Source organism: Hyperolius riggenbachi, chromosome 2, assembly GCF_040937935.1.
Source record: "Hyperolius riggenbachi isolate aHypRig1 chromosome 2, aHypRig1.pri, whole genome shotgun sequence".
Classification (NCBI taxonomy): Eukaryota; Metazoa; Chordata; class Amphibia; order Anura; family Hyperoliidae; genus Hyperolius; species Hyperolius riggenbachi.
In genome coordinates, this window is record NC_090647.1 from 482,728,546 (window position 1) to 482,753,563 (window position 25,018).

At 43.7% G+C, this 25,018-nt stretch overlaps 1 protein-coding gene across 7 annotated transcripts in view; it reads right to left on the bottom strand.

The window, feature by feature from the left end:
* Nucleotides 1-25,018, bottom strand: part of ABR (ABR activator of RhoGEF and GTPase) — a 669,248-nt gene that overhangs the window by 87,272 nt on the left and 556,958 nt on the right. For all 7 annotated transcript variants that reach the window (XM_068270301.1, XM_068270303.1, XM_068270302.1 and 4 more), the window contains 2 exons: nt 14,886-14,983; nt 11,187-11,318 (listed from right to left, as the gene is read on the bottom strand). In XM_068270301.1, coding sequence (XP_068126402.1) covers nt 11,187-11,318; nt 14,886-14,983 — 230 coding nt within the window. The remainder of the gene's footprint in view (nt 1-11,186; nt 11,319-14,885; nt 14,984-25,018) is intronic.

Consider the following 25,018-nt stretch of genomic DNA (forward strand, 5'->3'; position numbering starts at 1 on the left):
TCCATGATGGAGAGAGGGGGAGGCACACCAGCTGGCCACTTCTGGAGGTCGGGGTAAATAAAAGTACAAAATGCTTGTTTGTCATTGCAATTTAGAGATCTGACATCGGGGGTAAGCTATACACATAGGAGATTCTCGAGCTGATTAAGAGAACACACATTTCAGCTGAAGATTGTCAAGCATGTGTATGAGGCTTTACTCTTTGGGACACCCAATTGTATGGGACCTTTGGGGGAGAAAATCCTGTGTTGTAACATTACATATTGAGAAGTGTGTTCTCCAGTATGGACATCTCCTACAGTGGAATGTAAGAAGCCAGGTATTTTTTTTCGTCTTGTGATGAGTCAATGTGGACAGTGATTTCCAAAAGGCCATAGCATAACAATATTAAAGTGGCACTATAGTCAAAATCTCCCCTCTACGCTAAGCTACGTACACATCATAGACTGAACTTGGCTGTTGCCCCATTTAGGGTCTTGTCTGAGAATCTAGTGTAAGTACCAGTGTCCTCAAAGATCTGGCAAGCTGGATACTTAAAGTGAACCTCCAGACTAAAAATCTACTCAGCAGCAGTGAAAAGGCTTGGTGTTTCTTTAACGGTTTCACAGCATCAGAACTTTGTTTTTCTTACCCAAGCCTCATTTTTAGCTGCACAGAAGCTAAGCTTCGCCCCATCAAAGAAATCTGCCAGGACATTTTTCCCCTGATGCTGTGCAAAGCATGTTGGGATTTCTGATGATGATGTTCTTGTTGCCTAGCAACTGGGAGGGGTGATCAGGACACAGGACAGTTGGAACTGTGTCTCATACTCCCTGTCACCTCCTTTCAACCAAAAAGATGGCTGCCCCATGAAATCACAAACATTTGCCTGTTCTTTTAAAATAGGGTGGGTAAGAGATTTTATTACATATATATTATTATATTACCTATATATTTTAATTAACATAACAAATTAACTTAATGACAGTATGTTTGTTTAGGCTGAAGTTCCTCTTTAAACAACAGCAATGGCTGAGTGCATTGTTCCCCTGTTTACCCAGCCCACCAGAAACTGTCCCATTGTGCCATTCCATCATCCCACCTCCCCTCCTCATTGGCTGTGTACATCTGTATGACCACATGCCCAGGGATTGAAACACGGCCTGTACGGGATACAATGTTAAGAATTTCTCGAAACAAACCGTAACCTGTTATATACCGAAGTTAAAACATTAACAGAGTGTTTTACTTTGCTCAGAAGCTTATCAAGGAACATGTGGTACTGCTTCCTCCATTGCTTTGTGATCACCAACTGCAGTAGATAAGATTGAGCAAATATGGTTTGAGCAAGATTGAGCAAAAAGGGTTTCCTTTGTTTTTGTCTAGCCAGAGTGTAAAGATCTGTTCCCACTTCAGTAGAGGACGGACATATTTCGGTCGTTCTGCGCTCATTGCTAAACTGACAGTTACACATCCTATTTTATAAATAGGAGCCGTTCACACTTGTCACTTGCACTTCTGTGCAGTCCGCGATAATCGCAGACAGGCAAATGCATTCCCCATAAGGCCTATTGGGTTATTGCATTTACCCCAGGCTCCAGCCGGACCACAGCGGACAATCTGAGTGGACATTACACACGTGATCCGGAAGCAAGTGGGAACAGAGCCTTATTCAGCTGCTTGAAGTCAGCCTGGCCTGTCACATCTGACATGCCCTGGAAAATAGTCCTACAGAGTGGACAGTACTAAGTGTGCCCTGTCATCATTATAACAGCTCTGACACGTTCATTTCCATGTTTCAGATTAATTAAACTGATATCTGTCCCAGTACATGATGCTCCAGCCGTGAAAGTGCCAGTATAATTGGAGACGGAGAGCTATGAACGGAGAACACTTTATGCTAAACTCTGACTCTGGTGTCCCACATGAATGTTCCTGCATGACATGGCTCAGTTCCTCCCGACGCTCTCTGCCCAATTAATAACCAGCAAGTCAATCAAAGCCTGCAAAGCTCTGGATTATAACAACGACACTGCATGACAAGTGCAGGCACTTCAGCTAGCACAGTGCATGTGTGGAGAATATTCCCAGTCTCACTAACAGGAAGCAGAAACAACACTACAGCCAGCACAGTGCATGTGTGGAGAATATTCCCAGTCTCACTGAGAGGAAGCAGAAACTCTACAGCTAGCACAGTGCATGTGTGGAGAATATTCCCAGTCTCACTAACAGGAAGCAGAAACAACACTACAGCTACCACAGTGCATGTGTGGAGAATATTCCCAGTCTCACTAACAGGAAGCAGAAACAACACTACAGCTAGCACAGTGCATGTGTGGAGAATATTCCCAGTCTCACTAACAGGAAGCAGAAACAACCCTACAGCTAGCACAGTGCATGTGTGGAGAATATTCCCAGTCTCACTAACAGGAAGCAGAAACAACCCTATAGCTAGCACAGTGCATGTGTGGAGAATATTCCCAGTCTCACTAACAGGAAGCAGAAACAACCCTACAGCTAGCACAGTGCATGTGTGGAGAATATTCCCAGTCTCACTAACAGGAAGCAGAAACAACATTACAGCTACCACAGTGCATGTGTGGAGAATATTCCCAGTCTCACTAACAGGAAGCAGAAACAACATTACAGCTACCACAGTGCATGTGTGGAGAATATTCCCAGTCTCACTAACAGGAAGCAGAAACAACACTACAGCCAGCACAGTGCATGTGTGGAGAATATTCAGTCTCACTAACAGGAAGCAGAAACAACACTACAATAACAGCTGAAGGGAACAAGAAAGTGGCCCTATATATTTGGAGCATTCAGCAAACATATTTCAGGTCACAAATTTGTAATTTCACAGTCCACCAAAACTGCTTTATGATAACTACCAGTAGTTGATTTATCATTACCTTTCTCTCTGGGAAAAAAAGATAGTTAAAACAGATTAATTCAAGTAAAGAAAGCAGCCAAAATGTCAAAATGCTAACAGTAAATGTGTCTGAAACAAGCCTACTGCAGATAATTGTACAGCGCCTTATGACTTCTCAAAGTCTGTGACTGTGATTATGGACGCTACCGTTGTTATCACTGTGGACTCTGTTTGGGCCTTGTTCACACTATGTGATGCATTCATGCTTGCGTTTTAACATGCAGACTTGTGAGTATCCTGTATTTAATTTTTTCAACTCATCCAGTCTACCTAACACACAACACCAGAAGGAGCTCCAAGTGCGCCTATGTTTATTTCTCTTTTGCAGGATCTGTTACTATTAAGCCTGAATTTACAACATCTCTAACATTCCACCCTCAAAGTCACCAGTAACTACACAAAAAATAAGGGCATCTCTACAACAGAGACACAGACAGCAACGGAATACTGATATAGGCCCTTCTACTGGCGTGTCAGGAAATGCTTTCATGGTATCACATTTGTCTATAGACGCCATAAGGCGAACAGACGGGGCAGCCGAGAATACAAAGGTTTTTCAGGCACATCCTTTGCATTGATGTTCACTTATGCATGATAAAACTGATGTAGGGTATTTCTTATATGAAACTGGATAATGGGCAACAGGCAGACCATATCCCATAAACTGTGATGTACTACAGCACAGACAAGTCTGTAAGAACACACTGATCCCTCCAGGAAGTTATTTAAGGGACGTGAGATGTGGAAGAGCCTGGGAACTGCCATTAATGCTGGAAAAACATCATTCAGAAAATCAAGACATCCACTGCCTTGTCTCTTTCTCAAATGACTGTAAATCACTAGACAGCTAAAAGGAGGTGGAAACTTCTTCAAAGAACAACTCCAGGCTTTCAGATAGGTTCTCCAGAGCCTGCTAATTATAACTGTAATTTACGGTACAACTATTTTAAAAGAAAAACTATGGCTATTACAGCAAAGACTCAAAGTCACTCATTGCTGATTGAGCTGCATCCACTAGCTTTTAGAATCAGTTGAATTGACTCCTGCAAGATTATGAGTAGCAGTGATTCTCACAAGTGGAGGCAGTCATGTGACCTTTTCAATGACAGCAGCTTCTAGACCTTTTCACTTCTGTTTTCATAATACATATTTTCCTATGTAAACTCGCCATCAGTCGGTCCTTCTGCACTCCCCTCCCCATGGGAGGATAAGTGGGAACATAGCGGCAAGCTTGCCACTTCCTGGCAAAAGAAAAGGTTTACAAGAATTCAAATTTCCAGACAGGAAGAGGCAGGGTGGTGAACGGGGCAGGGAACAGGAGGGAAATAGGAGGGAAAAGAAATCTATCAAGGCATGATAACAGAGACCAGTGGGAATGAGGAGAGGAATGAACAATGCACAGAGGTAAGTGGATTCAGCATGAACATACCTCTGTGCTTAGGTCAGGTATACTTTAAGGGTAAAATATTCATGAATGTTGGAATCAGAAGCAAGTTAAAGGTGAAATCGAATCACCTATAAATCAATATAATGATTTAATACGTGTCTAACAAAGAATTAGGTTTTTTTACATAAATAAAAGTACCTCATATCATGTAACAGTTGCACAGCTGCACTTGGAGGGCAGGAAGGGGGAGGAATGCACTGCTAATAAGTAGTGATGATCACAGATAAGCAAATTGCTCCTGGGTTTAAATTGATTGGTCCATTTTCAAGCTGCATACATTTGCATAAAAATGTGCATAATTTCGGAAAAATTTGCATCTCATTGATCATCCCTACTAATAAGGCAAGATCTGAAACACTGCTTGGTGCAGTCATTCTAAGCTTCATCAGAAGAGATTGCGGGATGAGAAGTTGTGCAGTCTGCTGCTTCTCTGAACTGTCTAAAAAAAAAAAAGCAGGGTCGCTACCCCTGGGATGCGTTGTCTTTATATCCAATAAAATCCACTAACCCATTGTGGTTGTTTGTTTCCCCTTTGGAGGCAAGTCCACCTCTTTTCCTCCTTTTACTGTATTTCATACTTGCCTCCGTCTCCGAGCATATTTCTCTGTCCCACATCCCCAATACTGCCCCTGAAAATCTGATGCAAAATTCAAAACTCAAACAAACATATAAAAGAAGAAATAACATGTGCAGAAGTCCTGCAGGGATCCACAGCATGTGGCTTTCCCTGGTGAGCATATTCAGAGGGATTTGTAAGGTTTGCTTCAATTTAATAAGGATAATTCAAGTGAACAGAGATAACACTGCATAATGAAGGACCCGACATGTTCCTAGACTGACTCCATCCAGTGCGGTGCCACTCGGAGCCTGTTACAGACTCCAGGCCGAGGGAACTGACAGAGACATTTCAGTGCATGGAACATGTGCGTTTATTTAATAAGGCTGTACAAATACAGCTGGCCAGCAGACAGAGGGAAAATAAGTCTGCCTTTTATAGATGACCCTTCATTATATTACTTTTTTGTTTAATGCAAGTTCAGTTCACTTTATTCTATAAAGCAAAAATGTGAATCATTTTATGCAAATAAAAATGCCACAGATGACTTGACTAGGTGGCAACTGCATTATGTTCATATGCAGTATTAGTGTACGTACATTAGACAAAAATTGTGTCAAGTTTATATTAATGTGAAGTTGATCAAGTATTTATAGCGGAAACTACAGTAAAAAGTTCCCCTCTGCTACAATAGATGTCACACTATAATAAGGTCTATGGAAAAAAAAAGTTCCTTGAAAGGGTTAATATTTATGTGGCTGGATAGTGTACTGGTTAAGGGCTCTGCCTGCCTCTGACACCTGGGTTCAAATTTCGTCTCTTCCTGTTCCTTTCTAAACTAGCACCTATTCAGTAAGGAGACCTTGGGGTAGACTCCCTAACACTGCTACTGCCTACTGAGCACACCCTAGTGGCTGTAGCTCTGGTGCTTTGAGCCCCCAGGAGAAAAGCCCAATATAAATGTTACTCTGTCCTGCAAGCCCCATCAGTGTGTCACTGTGTCCCAGCAAACTTCCCAGGATGCTGAGAGATTGTGGTTTTTATTTCTGACTGCAGGAGATAAAACGCTCACTTACTGCAGTGGGCTTCTGTGTGCACGGTACACTGATTGGAATAGTATTTCCTGACTCCAAAGCTTTCCGTTGAACTTGATATTACATTAAAGAGAACGTGAGGTGGTTAAAAACCAATACTAGATACTTACCTAAGAAGAGGGAAGCCTCTTTTTTTTGAGGGACAACCTTGGCAGTGAAGATTAACTTACCCATGTCTCTTGCTGCTGTGATGTACGCTGCTCTCCATCCAGAGCAGGATCATCTACCAGGCAACCTAGGCAGGTGCTTGGGGTCTAGTAAGCATCAAGGGGGCAACCTGCCACCTTCTCTAATATTTCTTCACTTTAGCTTACCGAAAGGACCACAAAGGGGCCCCAAATATAATACCTTGCCTAGGGCCCGTTACATCATAATCTGTCTCCACCTTTCTGACACTTGCACCTTCACAGCTGGAAGTCATGGGAAGCTGGAGTGCAATGCAATGCCAAGAGACAGCGACATGAATAAGCTAACACTCTCTGCCTCAGTCTGCACCCCCAAACCCTCTGGGACAGTTTTGTTTTTCGCTAAACTGATCTCGCTCACCCTGGATGACCACATTTTGCATATATTTATAGGCATTTTCACTGAAACTGAGCTAGGCCTAACCTATGAAACCTTACAGGAATTCCTGTCACACAGGCAGAGGGAACAGTTCTAGATTCTCAGCACAGAAAGCCATTTACACATCTCCATCACAGATCCTTCACAGAGTAATAGCTAAAGGTTAGCGCTGCGGTCTCACAAAGCCGGTACTCGGCAACAGGTTCATAGCATGCAATGGCGTTTGTACATGCTTCCTGTGTGGCGTTTTAATGTTTCCTCCAGGAAATCTACTTTCCTCCCAAAGCATGGATAATGTGTTTTCAAGCAAGTAGGTTATAAGCAACCACCAGGTTTTATAGGTTAAGCAGAAATTGCTCATTTTAGTACCTCTAGTTTACAACTTTTTGGTTCCTCTTTCCCTCAAAACACTAGAACCCAGTGGCTCTCCATAACCTCCCTGTGTACCGTCTCACCGCGCCCCCAATCCCTGCACCACAGAACCAACCTCTTTTGCCCAACAAACCTGAAACAGCAGTACCTTAGCTGGAATAAGTGACTCTGTACATTAAGACTCAGTCTGTGTTATGAATCAGGGGCTTTGGAATTGTATTGAGACTACAATCTATGGAAGGGCTTCACAGGAAAGGTAGGAGGACATGAGAAGGAGCAGAAGAAGGGTAGCGGTGAGGGATCTCCATTTCAATAACCAGTCCTGTGAAAAGATCTGCAAGCGACTGAGCTATGTAAATTGAGCCACTCTATAAAAAACAACATGTCGTCGCCCATCACATAAGAAATAAATGAAGGCTGAGTTTTACTTTTTAGTCGGACTGCCTTTGTTTGTTCATCTATTCTAACTAAGCATGGTACTTTTTTTCACTGTCCCTATATTGACTTCAGACTACTTTAAAGCACAACTAAACTGAGAGGTATATGGGGGCTTCTATATTTATTTCCATTTAAACAATACCAGTTGCCTGGCAGTCCTGCTGGTCTTCCAGGCATCAGCAGTGTCTGAATCACACACCTGAAACAAAGATGTGGCAAATACAGTCAAACATCTGATCTGCATGCTTGTTCAGGGTCTAAAAGTATTCAAGGGAACCAGAGATGAACGTTTCACACAAAATAAACATATCAGTTGATAGCTTGTAAATAATAAATGCTCTACCTGATAATTTTGCCGCTCTGGTGTGCCTTTTTAGTGTTTTTTATCCATTATTGCTCCAGGAAAAATCAAATATCGCCGCCGGCTCATATCCCTTCCCATATCCCTTCTCCTTCCGGGTTATGAGTTGTTCTGGATGTGCTGTCTAGGCTTTATGAGACTAGGCTGCTATCTAGGCTAAATGCAGCCTTTTATCTATGTGCTTTCATTTTGGTATGATGTACAGCTGCCTGTAGGAAGTGTCTCTGATAGGAATAAAACTGCAGTCATCATCAGTATCTACAGCAGGGGTCTCAAACTTGCGGCCCGCAGGCCATTTGGGGTCCTCGATACAATATTTTGTGGCCCTCGCCAGCAAAAGCTTCCTTATAGTTCGCTTTAGTGCTCCCAAGTAATCCACCGCATCCCCGCTGCTAAACGAGGGCTGCAGAGCCCCCAAATCGCCCGGGGGGCAATCCGCCGGCATTTCCTGGAAGGGGCAGAGCTTTCAGCTTCAGCTCTGCCCCTCCTGACGTCAATCGCCACACGGATCGCCGCCTCTCCCCGCGGCGGAGCGATATTTGTCACGATTTTGCTATGCAGTGCATAGCATAGCAAAATCGCGGCCGCAAACGTCAGGAAATCGCCGGGAATTACGATTCAGCAATCGCTAGCGTTCAGCGTAAACGCTAGCGACTGCTAGTGGGAAAGGGCCCTGAAGGACAACTGAATTGAGAGGGATATGGAGGCTGCCATAAATTTAATTTTAACCTCCCTGGCGGTATGATTAATTACAGATTGTATTGTCTAAAGCGGTGCAATGTTTTCACAAGCTTTCAGACCTTAAAAATTATACCAATAGATAGATCTGTGTCAGCCCTGCACAATATCCGTCCCGAGCCTGACTCGGGGTTACCGCTAAGGAGGTAAAGCAATACCAGTTGCCTGACAGTCCTGTTGATCGGAGAATGGATTGGAACCAGATTGGACCTGTTGGAAATTATTAATTCGACCCATTAATCTGACAGGAAATTGCATGCTGTGTACCAGGTGAATTGATAATTTCCGTCAGATCCGATCAGATTTCTGATCGATTTTCCAGTCACTTCTGTACAAAATTGATTGTAAAGTCGATCATAAACCTGGTCAGACTTACTGCAAATTATTGAATCGACCAGTCAATGTAATGGGAAATTGCATGGTGTGTACCAGACATTAGAGACAGAGGATCAGTAGGACAGCCAGGAAATTTAAGATGAAATAAGTATGGCAGACTCCATATCTCTCTCACTTCAGTTGTCCTTTAAGAAGGCATTGCTTTGCTCACAAGGTACAGGAACGTATATCTGTGTTTGTTGGCTTCCCCACAGATAGGTCATATTGTGTGTTTGATTGAAGGAACTACATCAGATAGCAAACTCCAGAGAGTGATGTGAATGTTTCTGATTTATCAGTCCCCATATAACCGGATGAAAAGAAACTCCCACTCACCACAGGGCAAGGAAGGTTACGGAAAGAACTAATATTTATGAGAATGCAGCCTATCAGTCGGGTAATCTCTAGACATCAGAGGGTTATGGAGACTTGGAGAGTGATCCTCACACAAGTGATAAAAGCCATACTACGTCCTAGAGGTTTTCTCACAGCCAGATAGGACCACACCATCCCGTTACTAGATTAGCATTTTGTTCCAAACGTGGGAGTTACAACACGGGTTTTTCATGCTTATCAGTAAGAAAACAAATGACTATCAAACTACTAAAAATAAATGTATTTCCATTCAGAAACAGCTGGTGAGATAATAGCTCTGATGAAAACTTCTTTAGTGAAGAGACCCCGTTCTTGTCACAGCAGAATTATAGACTTCAATAAGGCCTGTTTGCGGGTCACAGAGGGTGAAGCGCACATTAGCCAAGTAGCACTGGGCTCTCTCAAGTTTCCTTCATCGTAATGAAAGCAATACGCCATGTGATGTACCATACGGTGTCAGCCCCATGCTGAGCGAGGGACGGCATAAAATATTAACCTAACCTTTATTAGGGAAGCTCTGGTTCCTGAGAACGTTTTACCTCTCCGGTGTGACCCCAGTTCAGGGGGAGGGGATAATTATATGGATATCAGGGGCCCTGTATGGGGTACCAGAGACTGACAGGAGATCTCCTGTGAGGGAAGGAAGGAATTAACTCAAACATTCCTGTGTTCTCCCCTAAGACCTAACGCAGGAGAGTAGATCGGAGAGCCCCCCCAAGGTCGAAAAGTAATGAGAAACATGACAATTACTGCACGTTTCATGCATGACATCACTCAGAATTTACACTCAGGGGGACCTTAGTAGAGCGCACAGGATGGTGACAATAGAAAGCTCAAAATACCGAACATTATGAGGGAATCAATCTCTGATCATCAGTCCTCACACAGCAGCACAAACCGCTTACATGGCAAATCTCTACTTTCCACTGCAAATATGATATTTAGCACAACAGACATGTAGTAGTTATACAATCCTTGAGGAACCGCAGAAATCTGCAGGAAACTAAATTATACTGTTCTGAAGAAGTCAAATTGTCCACACAAAACAAAATGCTGTCCAGTAATGCCAGCATAATCACTATTCCAAGCCTGAATAACTGCATCTAGTATCTAGTGACTTGGAATACATGATGCTATTAGTTGAGTTTTTGGTCTCTTTTGTTTTTTTTTTTTTTTTTTACTGTTTTCATAACTATTGAAATCATAACATTGTTTGGTGATTTTTCATAGAGGTGCGAGAGGGTTGATGTATTCTACACTTACTAACAAATGATATTATTTATGACAATTGGTGACACACAGATGTGAATGTTCTATCAAGCTCCTGAGGAAGAGGTAAATGGTGCCGCTAAATGTGCATCAGGTGCTGTAGTGATGTACAAATAATTGTGAAATATACACTATAAATCAAGTTTGGTTTGCAATGAACATCTAAACCAGCAATGGACAAAATACGGCCCGCGTATGCTGTACATTCGCTTTATGCTGGGCATAGACGGGTCGTTTTATATTGTCAATCAAGCCGCTGGTGGCTCGATTGATAATATTCAACCTGTCCGATCACCGTGGCGGGTCGATACCGCGCTCGATCCCCACGGGCGGACAATGGTAGAAAGAAAATGCTGATCAGGAAGTGCCCGCGGGGTCGAGCGGGGATCGGTCCGCATGCGGTGACGCGCCGGCATCGAGCCGGTGGCTCGATACCGGCGCATAAACAAACCGTCTATACCCAGCATTAAAGGCAATGTTCAAAGAGGTAAATTCTGTTCACTTCCGAATGTGGCTTCCATTCAGATATCATGAGCCAGCCTCATACACATTGCCAAGTGGCGTCATTCAGTGTCTTCCTGTTATTAGTACTGGCTGAGGTTGGACATCAGATCAGCAAATGGAGAAAAACATGGTACATAAACAAGCACACGAATAAAAAGAACACTAATAAGAATTCCTACCTGGATCTGTCCCTTGCCCATAATCTTGTCCACAATCTCGTTGTTATCCTTGTTGAGCTTGCTTTTGTCATAGCACTTCTCATAACACAGGATCCGCAGGTATTGGGAACCCTCCAGCTCAATTTCAAACTCCTGTCAGGAGAAATTAGATGACGTTCAGCCTGTGATGCTCAGCTTGGACCTCATTATGTAGAAAGTGATACATTTATTTGTGATGAGTAAAGAGAAAGTCAGAATCCTGTGACTTGGTCGCTTTCCATTTTATGAGAGTGTCTGCTCCAAATATATTAAATGACAAGCTGTCAGCGAATGAAATATACCTACCTAGAACAGGACATAGTTTAGGAGGGGAACAATGCTGTGTTCCAATTTCTTATGTCAATCTTTGAACTGAATTATATATCTGAAGTTAACATCTCTGGGTGAGACCTCAAACAATCAATAACTTATTTCAGTTCAAGTGCAGCAAGCAAAAATGAAAACACTTCATGAATTAACTACTTAAAGTACTACAGGCAAGGCTGGATTTCATTTTATTCTGCCCCAAGGTCAACTGTCTTGTGACCAAATCCAACTCTCTGCCATGTGCAGTAAGTGCTCGCCTATTCTGTGTACAGCCCCCACCACACATGTGTAACTTCTTTGGGTAGCAGCCCCCTATTCCACATAGTGCTTCCCATTGGCAACAGCAACCTCAGTTTTCTATATGCAGCCTCTTTCATATGAAGTAACCCCTCTTCCATGTCCAGCCACCTGCCTGGGAAAGAAGCCGCCCAAGACCTGGGCCTTTGCGGCCTTTCCTGAAATCCAGCCCTGTCATTAGGCCTCATATCAACTACCTTATTAGTGGTAAGCTAAGACAACGTGACACAGCACTACTCCTGTGTAAAATTGTCCTTTCTTTTATTACAACCTTACTAAACATGTGTTTATATTGTTCCGTGCAGTACAGAGCCAGTACTCTGCCCCTTGCCCCTGCTTTCGACACTTATGGTACTGATGTGGGGGAAGCCAAGGCACAGTGCTGAAGGTGGGGTTACATCAGGCTGTCTGTCAGGGTGGGACAAGCCATGCACAAGGTTAAAGTGGACCTGTTCATAGAGCATTTATGTGTGCATCAAACCAAGTAACACCTGACAAATCTGGATTTTCAAATTTGGCCTAATTGGCAACTCACGAGACATAGCTCATGCAAATAAGCATTTGCTTTCGCATGCCAAAGTTTGCAGGATTAAAACCAATATCGCAAAGTGGACCTGAACTCTTGCACAGGACTGAAAAAATACATAGAGGAATGCACCCTGTATGTATTTAGAGAGTTTAGCCTGTTTAATTCCCCCTCATTTGTGTCGAATCACAAGTTGTAATCTGATCTCTCCCCTGTGTCACATGACTGCCTATGGCAGAGATGGCAGATAAGACCATTTGAAAGCACAGGAGGTTAACAATATGTCTGCTTCCATGAATCAGGAAGAAGAACAAGCGCAGATATAGTTTAGAATTTGTATCAGCTGTAACAAAGAAATGTTTTTTGTTTAAAGGATATTATGCTGCTGTGTAGCTTTTAGTTCAGAGAGAACGTTTAAATTCAGGTCTGCTTTAAGCCAGTGAAGCTTGTGAATAATCAAAAATGGGGGTGGTCATGGGCTTGGTTTGTAGTTGTAAGGAAGACATAAGCTTCATCCACCTGATTACATCATTCAAGTCTACACCAAAGCCAATATTCTGCATCCTAAATGAATGTAGGGTTACCAATGCCACACTTTGTAGACAGGAAGGAGTGAGCTGCATACTGGGTGTTTATTACATTAAACTGCCTCAGAAGATATGTGATCTAGTATCAGTCCCACTACTGCCACTGCTAGCTTCATATGGCCAATGCAGTACGAAGCTAAAGAAGCCTCATCTATATACCACTGCTGCCAATGCCCCCACAATGCTCTTACCCATTGTATGAGATAAGGAGCAGACTCAATGCTCGATTAATAAAACGTTTGTTAGATTCAATGTCTTTACTATCACAAATATCTAATCTATCGAAAATATCTCTTAAGGGGCCCATACACTGATCGATTTCAGCCATCCATCGATCAATTGAAAATCGATTCTATCGAATCAGCCGATCAATCGTTTTGCGGCTGATTTCGTTCAATTTGATCTATCTGACAGGTGGAAAAATCTAGGTCAATCTGCTGCTGGCAGCAGATCGATGGCCCACAGAGTTGCATTGGATGTAATGGTCCAATAATGAATTCAGATCGATTTCCAATAGATTTCATTCTGAAATCTATTGGAAATCTGTTCCTAGTGTGCGACACACATCTGATAGATTCCTGTCAGATTCGACTTGACAGGCATCTGACAGAAATCTGATGGTGGAATCTGCTGCAAATCTATAAGTGTATGGCCACCCATAGTGTACAATGGCATCGACACATTTAGGTTAGCCATTTGCTATCCACAGATGATGTCACAAGTCAGTGCACATCCCTGTATTTCCAATGAGAGCATCACAATGTCCATGTCCAGGTTTCTTCTTGGGAACTCCAATCCCAGGAATTCAAGGTAAGGCATGTGCACAGGTATGGCCTAGTGCAGTGATGGCTAACCTTGGCACTCCAGCTGTGACAAAACTACAAATCCCATCATGCCTCTTCCTCCTGAGTTATGCTTAGAGCTGTCAGAGTATTGCAATGCCTAATGGGACTTGTAGTTCCACCACAGCTGGAGTGCCAAGGTTAGCCATCACTGGCCTAGTGTCACTTCAGTCAAAAGAATGACTGCTAACTTTTTCAAAAAGAGATAAAAATGCACTATGGTAACTTGACTGCTGGATATTCACAACACAGGCAGTTGTCATTTATGACATTTATAAAAAAAAAAAGCCCAGAGGCGGAATAATAATTAAAGTAATTGGAGATTTGCCATCAGACCAGCAGATCCAATTGAAAAATATTCCACCGATTTCATAACCGCCAAATTGCTTGGAGCAACTCAGGTTATGCAATTCATATATGCAGAATGCATGGGACACACATGTACATCTGGTAGACAAAATGTAATTCATAGGATGTCTACCATTAATAGCAACAATTATCCTTATACATTTATTGGGCCCGATCCAATTTACTTTTTAAGTTTTCTCCTAGGTGATATTTTTGCATTATAATTAAAATGCATTCTAAGCCACCAGCAAGCAAGAAAATACTCCGAATAATTTTGACAGTACTTTACACCTACTTTTTGGTACTTCTTCAATTGCAGAAAGCAAATGTTATGTTCAAACAGAATATGAAAAAATATCTCCTAGGAGAAAACGTGAATTGGATCAGGCCCATTTTTTCTTTAAGTTATTCTACTCTTCACCAACTAAAACCAAGTTATGCTGCACACTCACCTAAAAGTTTCTTCCACTCCAACAACTGATGCTACCCCCTCCAAGTCCACGACTCTGCTCCTCTTTTCACCAGTCCTCCTGCATCTAGACAACCCCAACATGCCACACCTCCCTCTATAGTCCAACATTGAAGACAGGCCAGGTGGTAAGCCAACATAGCTCCCTTCCACACATTTCTGCATCCATCTGACAATTCTGCACTCCCAACCATGCATGCTATAGTCATGCTTCCGTCATCCATAGCAACTTAGTGTGACAGAATCCAGAAGCAGTGCTCCATTTAGTGTTGGCACTTTGCTTACCTCATTCCACTCTGGCTCAGTAGTGTCACGGAACACTCTGGTTTTAGCTTTGCTGACAAAATAACCAAAGGAATCCACTTCTAGTGTGCAGTAGAGATCTGTGGGAAGAGAAATGTGGAATGCAATACGTGAGACATATAGGACAAGTTCTTCCCTTCTGTAAATATATAACGTATAAAATATTTATATTTTGCTAAAATTAATCAAGGACATGATTGGCCCCAGAAATCGGGCCACAGGAAGAGCCCATCTACAAATACAGCTTTAGGGCCTTTTTCCACTAGCCTGCGATTTGCGATTTGATTCTGATCGCAAATTGCAAGGTACATTAAACTAATGGAAACTGCAGCAGCAATTTCCATTAGTGCGATCTGATTGCGATGCGATTTTGGTCAAAGCGCAATCGTCAACCTGCCGCGTTTTGTATGCGATTGAGCTGTACTATAATGAGTATAGTAGCTCAATCGCAATCGCATGGTGGAAATTGAAACGTGATTGCGATCGGAATCGCGATCGCATTTCATAGTGGAAAAGGGCCCTTACTTCCACTAGAAACATTAATTCCAACATATGCCAAGTGGTACAAGTTGCCTATTGTAGAAGTGCTTTATGCTGTTTTTATATATTACAATGTATCGAGTGAGATTTTTCTCCTTTTTCACATTCTGCTAACTGAAGAACTACTAGGAATGTTTACTAATTGTGGCTGATAAGGAAACATATACAAGATAATGTAATTACTTCCTCAGCTTCAGATATAAGCTTCCCACTGAAGAAGAAAGTGCTGTTTAATGGTGTGAATGCTGTTCTGCTACCATTTTTTTTCTGGTAGTAGGTTAAGGCTGTAAATAATCTTTTAGAGGAAAGAAGAAATGCTGAGTTTCAAGACCACTTAAACAGCTGCAAAAGTAGAATAAGTCGGAGAGATAAGTAGACAGGCAGATTGCAGCTCCAAAGATATCTAAACAAATTTGGACAGAAAATGAGATGTTAATAATTCCGAGTTGAAACAAAATGTATGCAAAGGTATGCAGCTTAGAAACTGACCAATCAATTGTGGCAACTGCTGCTTCTGATGTTCCCATATTCAAGGTGCATAAACATTTGTTCATTTGTCCTTATAGGATCTTAGATTTGCATATAGAGCCCAACTATAGCAATTTCTGGGTTTTTCAATGGGAAGCGGTTATTTGATTTATTTAAACATTTGATTTACACAAACCACTCTTAGAATGCAACACTGGCGTAACTTAAGAATCCCCAGTATAATAATTTCCACTGGGGCTCTACCTTCAATACCAGATAGTCTTAGTTGGAGTTCCTCCATGGTGGTGTATTATTTTGGCCTATAGTATGGAGGCGATCTTTTTTTAGTTAGTTTCTCTCTCAGCATTCTTTAAAGAGAATCTGTATTGTTAAAATCACACAAAAGTAAACATACCAGTGCGTTAGGGGACATCTCCTATTACCCTCTGTCACAATTTCGCCGCTCCCCGCCGCATTAAAAGTGGTTAAAAACAGTTTTAAAAAGTTTGTTTATAAACAAACAAAATGGCCACCAAAACAGGAAGTAGGTTGATGTACAGTATGTCCTCACATAGAAAATACATCCATACACAAGCAGGCTGTATACAGCCTTCCTTTTGAATCTCAAGAGATCATTTGTGTGTTTCTTTCCCACTGCATCTCTCATGCACTGAAGTTTCAGGCTGCTCTTTTCTTCCTGCAAACAGCTTTGCCCTTGTCTGTAATTCCTCACTATGTGAAAGCCCAGCCAGCTCAGAGGACGATTTATCCAGCTTGTAAAAGATAAGAGAGAAGAGAGAAGCTGCTCTAATCTAAATAACACACAGGCAGTGTGCAGAGAGGGGCCTGGAAGGGGGAGTTCATAGCAGAACCACAACACTGAAGAACTTGGCAGCCTTCCAGACACAGGCTGACAAGTCTGACAAGAGAGAGATAAGTTGATTTATTACAGAGACTGTGATAGCAGAAAGTGCTGCAGTAAGCCAGAACACATTAGAATAGCTTTTGGAACTTGTAGGATGATAAAAAACAGGATGCAATTTTTGTTACAGAGTCTCTTTAAGGTAATCCTGTCATTTGAGAGACTGGAATTGCTGTTTTCTTCCTGAAAATGTTTGTTGTTTACCTCACCTCGGACTAGATACATAATATAGCTAACCTGCTCCAAATATGCAGATCAGGAATTACAGATGAGGCAGTGGAGGTGAATTCCCTGGGGGTAGCTTGGCAGTTGGATACAGCTGTTACAATGCAACAAGGTCCACAGACAGCAAACTGGCAGGACCATGATCATGACATCACACTGTGGGAGGGATTTCACCACAATATCAGCCATACAGACCACCCTGATGATCTATTCAAGAAAAAGTAAAGATTTCTTGTGGGAAAAAGTATCAGCTACTGACTGGGATGACATTCAAACCTTGGTTAAAGTTCCTCTTTAAGGAGCACAACCAATCAGCACAACGAATCAGCAATCACTTTTGCATCTAATATAAAATAGTTATAAAATGTAATCCTGTTTTCTGTGGGTCGCTGCACCCCATTATTATACAAGGTGGAGACCTGTTAAGAAAAATGACCTGTTAGCTTTGCCTTTGGAAGCAGAGGTCAGGTTGAAAGGTGAAAGCGAAGCTCAGCTCTGGCTTTATTATGCTGCATTGATTATACTGTATCCATGGTGGATGAGATTGTGCTGATCCCCTGTGTGATTCATCATGGAGAGACCTGATAAACATTAAGCATGACCCTGTCACAGCTGCGGGATTGGGTTAGACTGCACATGAAAGGAATCTAAGCTCAACATGTCAGCTCCACTTAGTGGTTTTTGATCAAAAGCTATTTTACAACATGGGAGTTCAGGGCAGCATCTAATCTTCCGAGGCACATCCTGCTCTCTAGCCTCGCTTTATAGTGCAATCTATACTCACGGCTCCGCCACATACACGTGGCTGCTATTAGAGCATCTAAGAAGGCCACTGGCAAGTACAACTGCAAGCTATAATAATGCAATGCAAGTCTGGTCAGAGACATCTCCGGCTTTTGAGCCAGGTACTGCTGGAGATTCTTATAAGAATACTGACCTCTGGAGGGTGGGGGATAAAGGGGAGCCAATATAATTTGGCTTTGTTAAATTTCGGCATAGGGCTCCTGGACAGCCTTGAGGTGCCAATACATAGCAATAGACAGATCTCTTTCTGATTCAGTCTGATCGGAGAGAGATCTTTTGACTGCCCATACACTGCAGGCCGATTCCCGATCGGGTACAGCATGAAATCTCTTGGGAATCGGCCTAGTGCTGCCAATTCCTCCCACCTGCCCTCTTCCACCATCCGCTTCCCAAATGTTAGTGCACCCCCCCCCCCCCCCCCCCATGCCCTAACCTGCACAGACTCCCGTGCAGACCGCAGAGGACCAGGAATTGTGGCAGCTGGCCAGGTGAGACTTACAATGCACAGGCATCAGGACAATTACATTTGAGGGACAGTGGCCTGTTGCAATATCACATGCTGTTACTGCCACGTACCTGATCAACCATGTTTAGCCAAGATTTTCCCGGCTTGCCTGATCCATACGTTAGACTGATTTTGGCCCAAAATGGTTGGATCGTTGGTACGCCATGCTTGTTGCAGCACCAGTTTTCATCAAATTCAATAAAATTATAGAATCAGATGATCGATCGGCCAGCTTTAAAGAGACACTGTAGTGACATATAGTAGAATGCAGTTCATTATTCAGCATCAGAAAACTTTCCTATATCTATATATTGCTGTATATAGGTATGTGACCCTGCTCTACCAGTGATGCTTAGCTTAGACTGATTCGCAATGTGGAATGGAATTCTCCCCCTCCCCCGAAGCATTCTGGGAGACCAGGTACATTTTGTACTGGCTTTGAAACTCAGTAACGAAACATTCCGCAAAGATCGCCTGACAGGACTAAAGATTTTGCCACCTGTGATACATTTCAGAACGTAAATCAACTAGAGGGAGGATTTTACAATGGCCTTACACTAAGTAAGGAATATTGTAAAAGAAATAAGCAATTTTATTATGTTATTTTGGCTGCAGTTCTTCTTTTAAATATTTCACAAGGTGGCAAAATCCCTGAATAAAACATTGTTATAGGGATAGCATCCCTTCATCAGGGAGGCTTTTAGGGCACACACAGGACTTCCACTTTCTTGGAAAATTCCTTATTTGAGAAGGTGATTATTCCTTTCCGATGGACAGTACTTCATACATGCTGTTATTTCCTGTGGCTCGTCCCAAAAGGGGAGCCATGTTTTCCTGCAAACAGAGCTGTTTACCAGGAGACATCTGCCTGTGAGTTCCCTGCCAGAGTGTATTATAGCCCAAAGAAATCCATTACTGGACAATTCTAATTCTAACAGTTTGATAAGTGAGTACACTGCATTCCCTGTCATACCTGATTGGCCTTTTTTTTAATCTCATTCTCAATCTCATTCAAGCTGAATGTGATATATGTTTTTTAGGTACTGGCTTTGCATTTACATATTACATTTAATGGATGCAAAGTGATAAGTTAAAAAATAGAGAAGATAGATCAAGAAATAATTGACATTCACAATGTATTTGTTCATGGTGTTTGATCCACAATGCTGGCAAAGAAGAAAGAAATCAGACAGCACCAACTGCCCTTACTAAGTGTGCGTATATATATATATATATATATATATATATATATATATATATATATATATATATATATATATATATATATATATATATATATATATATATATGCACAGAGGGGGGTGGTGCTTGCTTGGCAGGTGGAATCAGACATTATTTCCCATAATGCTACGAGGTTCACAGACAGGGAACTGTCAGAGCCATGGCCCTGACATCACACGGGAGTTTCACCACACTATCAGACATACAGTTGTCCCTGATGATATTTTCGAAAAAAGGGAAAGATTGCTCGTGGGAAAGTGGGTATCAGCTACTAGTCGGATGAAGTTCAATCCTGAGTTTAAGTTCCTCTTTAAGCCTGTATGGAAAGGTGCAGAGCTACAGGCAAACACAGCTGGGCATTTTAATTTGAAAAATTCAGTTGTGTAATCACTTTAATAATTCCTGTATTTGTATAGCACTTTTCAAAGCGCTTGCGAGGCAGCCACTAGAGCGCACTCAATAGGCAGTAGCAGTGTTCGGGAGACTTGCCCAAGAAACTCCTTACTGAATAGGTGAACAAAAACCAAAATTTAAAACCATAAAAATCACTCTCAATGATGACATTGCACAGCCAGCTGGGTTCACACTACCAACATACATCACACATGCCAGTCACACCTAGGGATCCCATTATATAACTGCTGTGGATGCCATCAGCTAAAAGCCGCTATGAAGGAAAAACTGATAGAGGCAGCCCTCGATATAATCTTCGCAGAATAATAGTGCAACACTTCTTAATGGAAGTATAGAGCAAGTTCAGTGGTGCAGCAATAGTTCCACATTTCATCCAGCATTAGCACAATTAAGGCCCAGATATTTATCTCACAGACTTGGGGTATCGCCTCACTGAGGCTCTCACCACTCAGCAGTTTGAGTCCATGGCTGTCGATTGTCCCGCTGTAGTTGAAACTTTCTGCCGCATTCCAAGATTGCTCGCCATACGGCTGCTTGTTTTCACATAACTCAGCAGTAACAGTGGAGTCCCTTTAGTGTGTATATGGACCAGCTTGAACGTGTGCACACGTGTTCCCGTAATGCATTCACACTATCCACACCACCCTTCTTGCATAACACCTTCCCTCCGGTCAGCCGGCGCCAGGCTCCGTTGTAGGTTTGTGGACCGTGTGATCACATGATTAAGGCCGGAAGCGGCCGATATGCGTGGTGAAGGCGTATCACTCTCTGCACCTACAGTCCACAAGCCCTGTACAAACCTACAACGGAGCCGCTTTTAGCTGATAGCATCCACAGCAGTTATATAATGGGATCCCTAGGTGTGACTGGTGTGGTGATATATTGGGGTGTGGATGCTGTTAAGGATAATACAGTAATATATTTTCATTTTCCCATTTTTATATCTGCTGTGGTATGTCAAAGGTGTAGATATGCAGGCTAGATTAATGGACTGTTCATGTATTTGTGTGGGTGGGTCACTAGACCTACATTTGCATCTAAAGAGGTCTTCAGTGAATAAGACCAGTCACCTTCAATAGGCAAGGAAGCGGCTCATTAAGCCACTAGCAGTCACTTTTGATCTGCTGTCCCAGGTGTGATTGTCTGCGTCTGTCTACAGGATTACAGGCAAACTGCTACCTGTAACCAAAATTCAATCTTTTCATGGATGTGCTAAAATACACTTTAACCAAGGAAATAATGTGGAGGAAGCTTTTTGATGTCTGCAGAGTTCAATGGGTGAGATTGTATCCTGCCAAACTTCAAGAAGCTAAAACAGGAACCCCCTTTGAAGTTTGCATATCACAAGAAAGATTATGACAAGCGTTCGGTGATGTCACAAACGGGGAAACTGCATTAGTTCCTGGGGGCTGGACATTAAATGCCCCAGGGGACACTTCGGACTATTTAAGCTGGCCCAGGACAGCCACCGGTATCTTCTCTCGGAGGTAGCGAATAGCTAGGGATGATCGTGACTCCTGGTCGAAACGGCGTCCTCCCGTCAAACAACGTTCTAACCTAAGCTGGTAACGTTCTTTTTTCCCCCGTTTATTTTTACGCAAATATCCGTGTGTGTTATCTTTGTAACTTTTATCTTGTAACTATTTTTACTTTGTTTTTTGTAATCTTTTTGTATATATTAAGTTCTGCACTGTTCCATGTTTTCTGGAATATTAAATTATTATTTAATAAGCTTGACTTCTGCCGTACTAAACTAACACTCATAGCCTAGAAGAGACTGAAGTGTAACCGTGTATAAGTTTCATGCTTAATTGTACGCTTGAGCAACACTACTGTATGAAATTGTAATTGCATTGTGGGTGGGGGGCGTTTGTCATACGTTGGCCTAAGCGCGCAGCTGACCCAACGTACGAACAACGCCAGTGCGAGTAGCGACAGCAGAGTGGCTAACAGTATCGTTCGGAACGACTGTTAGTGGGTCCTTGCTTCACGACAGTGTAAGATTGCAACTGTGTGTGTGTGTGTGGGTGCGTGGCGTTCCCATATTTGGCCTAAGCGCAAAGCTGACCCGAATACGAAAACGCGGAGTGCGCGCTGAGGACTCAACAGCAGTGTGGAAGTGTCTAGCGAACAGCTAGTGGTGGCAGTGAGAGGTGTTCTGAGGGGTCCCAGCCTTGTTTTAGCTTGAATAAGGCTGTTCCCCGCTTAATCTGGTCAAACCCGCAGTCGGGAACCGTATACGCAGGCGTGCCGCAGGCCGGTTCCTGACATAATTGGCTGGCAGTGGTGGCCAAGTTTAGTACATTAGTACGCAGTTTAGCTTGCTATTCTGAGTACTAAAGGCTGGAAGCTTGCTAGAAGCAACTAGCCTACAGAAGTCTACTCAGTGCAGAATCTATATACTTTTTTTTTTCGTTCAAAGATACACACTTGGTATTTGCTTTCCCTTCCCCCCTTTTTCTTTTTCTTTTTTGCAACACGATGGCTCAGAAAGCATCCAGCTATGCAAGGCAAAGCAAAGAAATACTACTCAACCTGTGTGAGCACAAAGGCATCGAGAAGGTGAGCGGCCAGACTAAGGAGCAGTTAGTTTGTGCGCTCGAGGAGCATGATGAGGCAGAGCGAGCCCGTGCTTCAACGTCAGCGGATGCAGCTCACGACACGCCAGAGGAGGAATCGCTCTCACCACAGGATGCAAGTGGAGACGATGTCCTGGATGATCCACCGAACTTGGAGATGACATCTCAGGAAGCCGACCTACAGCTACTAGGTTCGGCTGAGCCCGAACTGCGCCTAAAGCTGATTCTGGAACATCGGCAAGCAGAGAGGGAAATACGACAAGCCCAGAGGGAACAAGCTGCACAGCAACACCAGGCCGAGAGGGAAAGTGCTGAACGGCAAGACCAGCCGGAGCTGGCTAAACTTCAACAGCAGAACCGGTCTGCTGGACCCGCAAAACGCGAAGGTGAGCGAGTCCACAGAATCCCCCTGGATAAGTTCCCCGCTATGGACAAGGACTCTGACATAGACACTTTCCTACAGGGGTTTGAAAGGACTTGTCGGCAGTATGGGGTGCCCCGTGAGCAGTGGGCAAGATACCTCACACCAGGGCTGAGAGGCAAGGCCCTGGAAGCGTTTGTGAGAGTCTCCCCCAGGAGGAAGAAACAGACTTTGAGGCAATTAAGAAAGCCATTATTGCGCGATACCACCTCACGCCAGAGGTGTATCGCAAACGTTTCAGGACAGTGCAGCGAGGTCCTAATGACAGTTACCTGGATCACGCGTGCAACCTGCGCACTGCTTTCCAGCAGTGAGTAAAAGAACTGTCAGTCAAAACCTTGGATGCCCTGCAGGAGCTGATGATAAAAGACCAGTTCCTACACACGTGTCCTGTTGATGTCCGGCTGTTTGTGCTGGATCGAGAACCAAAGACAGTGGATGAGGCTGCGGAAATGGCCGATTCCTACACCGCCCATAGAGCACCTGAGTCCCGGAGGACTACTACGCCCAGCTGGAGGGGAGAACAGATTGCTAAACCTGTGTCACCCAGCACCCAGAGGAGGCAAGCACCGCTGTCTCCTGGATTCAGGCAACCAACCACTGACACTACGCCCAGCTGGAGGGGAGAACAGATTGCTAAACCTGTGTCACCCAGCACCCAGAGGAGGCAAGCACCGCTGTCTCCTGGATTCAGGCAACCAACCACTGACACTCGGAAATGCTTTGTATGTGACAGGGTGGGTCATATCAGCATGACTTGCCCAGAGAGGAAGAGGGAGGCCCCAAAATCCAGTGAGGTCTCAAACCCCCGTGAAGTCCCAACTGCTCTGTGTGCTACCAGGAATGCCACTGGCTATGCAGAGAATCTGCAGCTTGTCACGGTTGGGGGTACAGTTGCCACTGGGCTGAGAGACACTGGAGCAGAAGTGACTCTCATACATCCCCAGCTTGTGAACCTGGAGCAGTACATACCTGGGAAAATGATTGCTGTCAGAGGAATTGGGGGTGTCACCCCAGCCATACCCACCGCCTTGGTCCACCTGAATTGGGGGGCCGGCAGCGGACTGAAAGAAGTTGGGGTAACTGACAAAATCCCCACCAACGTTTTGCTGGGTACTGACCTGGGACGGTTAGTGGCCCGGTATGAGCCTACCCCAAACCCTGTGGGGCCTGCATCCCCAGCAGAAGTTCAGGACTCTTGCAAGGTACTGTTTGATAATGCTGTGCAAGTGGGGAATGCTGGCGAGGCCCCAGGGGCTATGGACTGTGTACTAGGAGCCAGCCCTAGTGATTCTCCAGTGCCTAGGCCTTGAGGGGGACATGTTGATACGGAGAATGCAGAAACTGATGATGTCATTTATGATGCACGGGCTATCGAGGCGATTGATGCAGGAACTGTTGATGATAATTATGAAGTGCTGAGTAGAAATGAGTGTAATGATACAGATAATGTGGATGTTTTATGTGATGTTCTAAATGGCAATATGTATAAGACGGATAATGTTGATGTAATATGTGATGTGTTGCATAATGACATGTGTCCTGTGGACACTCCGTCGGCTGCAGGGGTAGCCAGCAATGGTCGCTGGGCTGCAGCAGGTGGACTGTCCACTGAAGGGGCAGATGGCACCAGGCCAGATCTTTCCCCTTCCGATGGTTTCAAGACCAAAAGTGATGTGGTTTACGATATGTGTAAGGTGGGCGCTCCCTCAGCTGCCGTGGTAACCCGCAGCGCTAGCGAGTCTACAGCAGAGGGACTGTCCACTGAAGTGACAAATGTTGCTGGGTCAGCCACATCCAATTCGGAACCTGGCCCTGAGGGCCCAGGGGCCTCTCCGTCTGCAGCCTTCCTGGAATGCGTGACAGGCAGCACTGAGCTCTCTGGGGCTGTTCGATTTGACAGCCGCCTGGAACAGCTCAGGGGTCTGGCCAGCAGGTCACCAGCTGGGAGGGGCGGGCTGAGAGGGTCCTGGGAAGTTATTCCCTCAGAGTTGT